General features: G+C 38.5%; 1 protein-coding gene across 1 annotated transcript in view; it reads right to left on the bottom strand.

Moving 5' to 3' along the window:
• LOC112141639 (reticulon-4 receptor-like 1) overlaps nt 1-1,250 on the bottom strand; it is a 98,384-nt gene extending 97,134 nt beyond the window's left edge. Inside the window, exon 1 of the mRNA XM_024264774.2 lies at nt 277-1,250. Coding sequence (XP_024120542.1) covers nt 277-289 — 13 coding nt within the window. The 5' untranslated portion in view covers nt 290-1,250. The remainder of the gene's footprint in view (nt 1-276) is intronic.
• Nucleotides 1,251-1,529: the final 279 nt, after the last annotated feature.

Consider the following 1,529-nt stretch of genomic DNA (forward strand, 5'->3'; position numbering starts at 1 on the left):
CACGAGCCCCTCTCGTCTCGTCCAGCAGGCTCCTTAAACTGCAGTGCGGCAGCAGTTTGCTATTTTAAGAATATTTTTTTTTTACATGAAGTGAATAAATATTTAATCCGCTCTTGGCCGCCAGAGCGGATGGAGGGCTAAAGGACTGTTTATGAAAGCGGATGAATATGCTGTCCAATTAGGTCAAAATGAAACTTTAAAGAAAACCCAGCAACTCCAAAACTAATAAATTAATGAATAAAGCACCGTTGTTGGTCAAAGTCGCTCATATCTTACCTCGCCTGAACATGTTGGTTGTCGGGTTCGTCTAGCAGACTCTGTGCTGAAGTAGCATCCTTGTGAGGAGATTGTTTTGATTCCCGTCGAAGTGAAGGCAAAGAAAAATGAAGTTGTTGGAGCTTAATGGGTATTTAGGTCAAATATGTATAGGGAAAAAAGCCTCCACTGGAGCAAAAAATAAGTTTAAGATAGTTTTTAAAACACTAAAAATAACAAAAAAAGACAGTCCCAACACACTGATGCATCAGCTCACCGCCATCTGCTGTTTAGAATTTAAAAAGCAGACATGTTTAAAAGAAAAAAAATATTGTCCAGAGTGGGTCGAAAGCGGATGAAAGTTCCTCTACGTGTCCATTGTCGGCTTCCCGTTGAGCTGCAGGTCGCTCCGCCGGTGTTGACTATGTGCTGCCGCCGCCTCCGTTACCGGAGAGAGCCGCTCTGCTGCCACCGCCGCTGCTCCCCTCCCGAAGCGAGGAGAAGTGACGAATGGCAGAACGTCTCCTTCTCTCTGTCTCCACATTCAAACGGACCACGCGTTATTTGGCATGACAGGGAGGAAGCCAGACTGCTCACGAAGCAATTAGAAGAACAGCTCTTTTTATTACAAATCCTCCTACTATCAGGTCTCGCACTCTCATTCTTTTTTTCTATTTATTTCTATTTCAATATGGGACACGGATTACTCCAAAAAAAAAAAAATCTCCAATTAAAATTCATGTGGTGATATTCTCTTGACCTATTCTTCTTCTTTTTTAATCGTTTTCTCTCCGTGTTTCGCTCTCTTTTAGAGCCAAAAGGAAATTGCCACAATAAAATGTCTTTATTGAATATCGTCCATCACTTTGAATACTTCTGAAAGTGCAAAATTCAAGCATTTGGAATGTTCGATTCAAAAGCTTCAGCCTATTTTTTATATAATAAATCTCTTCTTTGGAAAATTATAGTACAGAAATATTTAGGTCAGTTATAAGGTGTCATAAAAAAGAAATAAAGCTGCCAAGAAAAAGTTAAATATGTAGAAATCTGAGATTAATGAGCAGGAATATTGCCTAATGTGATGTCCAGAAGCTTTCTTTGCAAACATTTACATTTAGTCAACTTTAAGTCGTTACTACAGTATCTTTTAAAGTCATTTTACATTTAAATAAATAGAGATTATGGTTGTGTTCATGCTAGATCAATGCAAGTCTATGGAGTAACAATACTGCCATAACTTTTTGATATTTGTTTGCTTATTTATTTCATTTTCA

Source organism: Oryzias melastigma, linkage group LG14 (assembly GCF_002922805.2).
Source record: "Oryzias melastigma strain HK-1 linkage group LG14, ASM292280v2, whole genome shotgun sequence".
Lineage (NCBI taxonomy): Eukaryota > Metazoa > Chordata > Actinopteri > Beloniformes > Adrianichthyidae > Oryzias > Oryzias melastigma.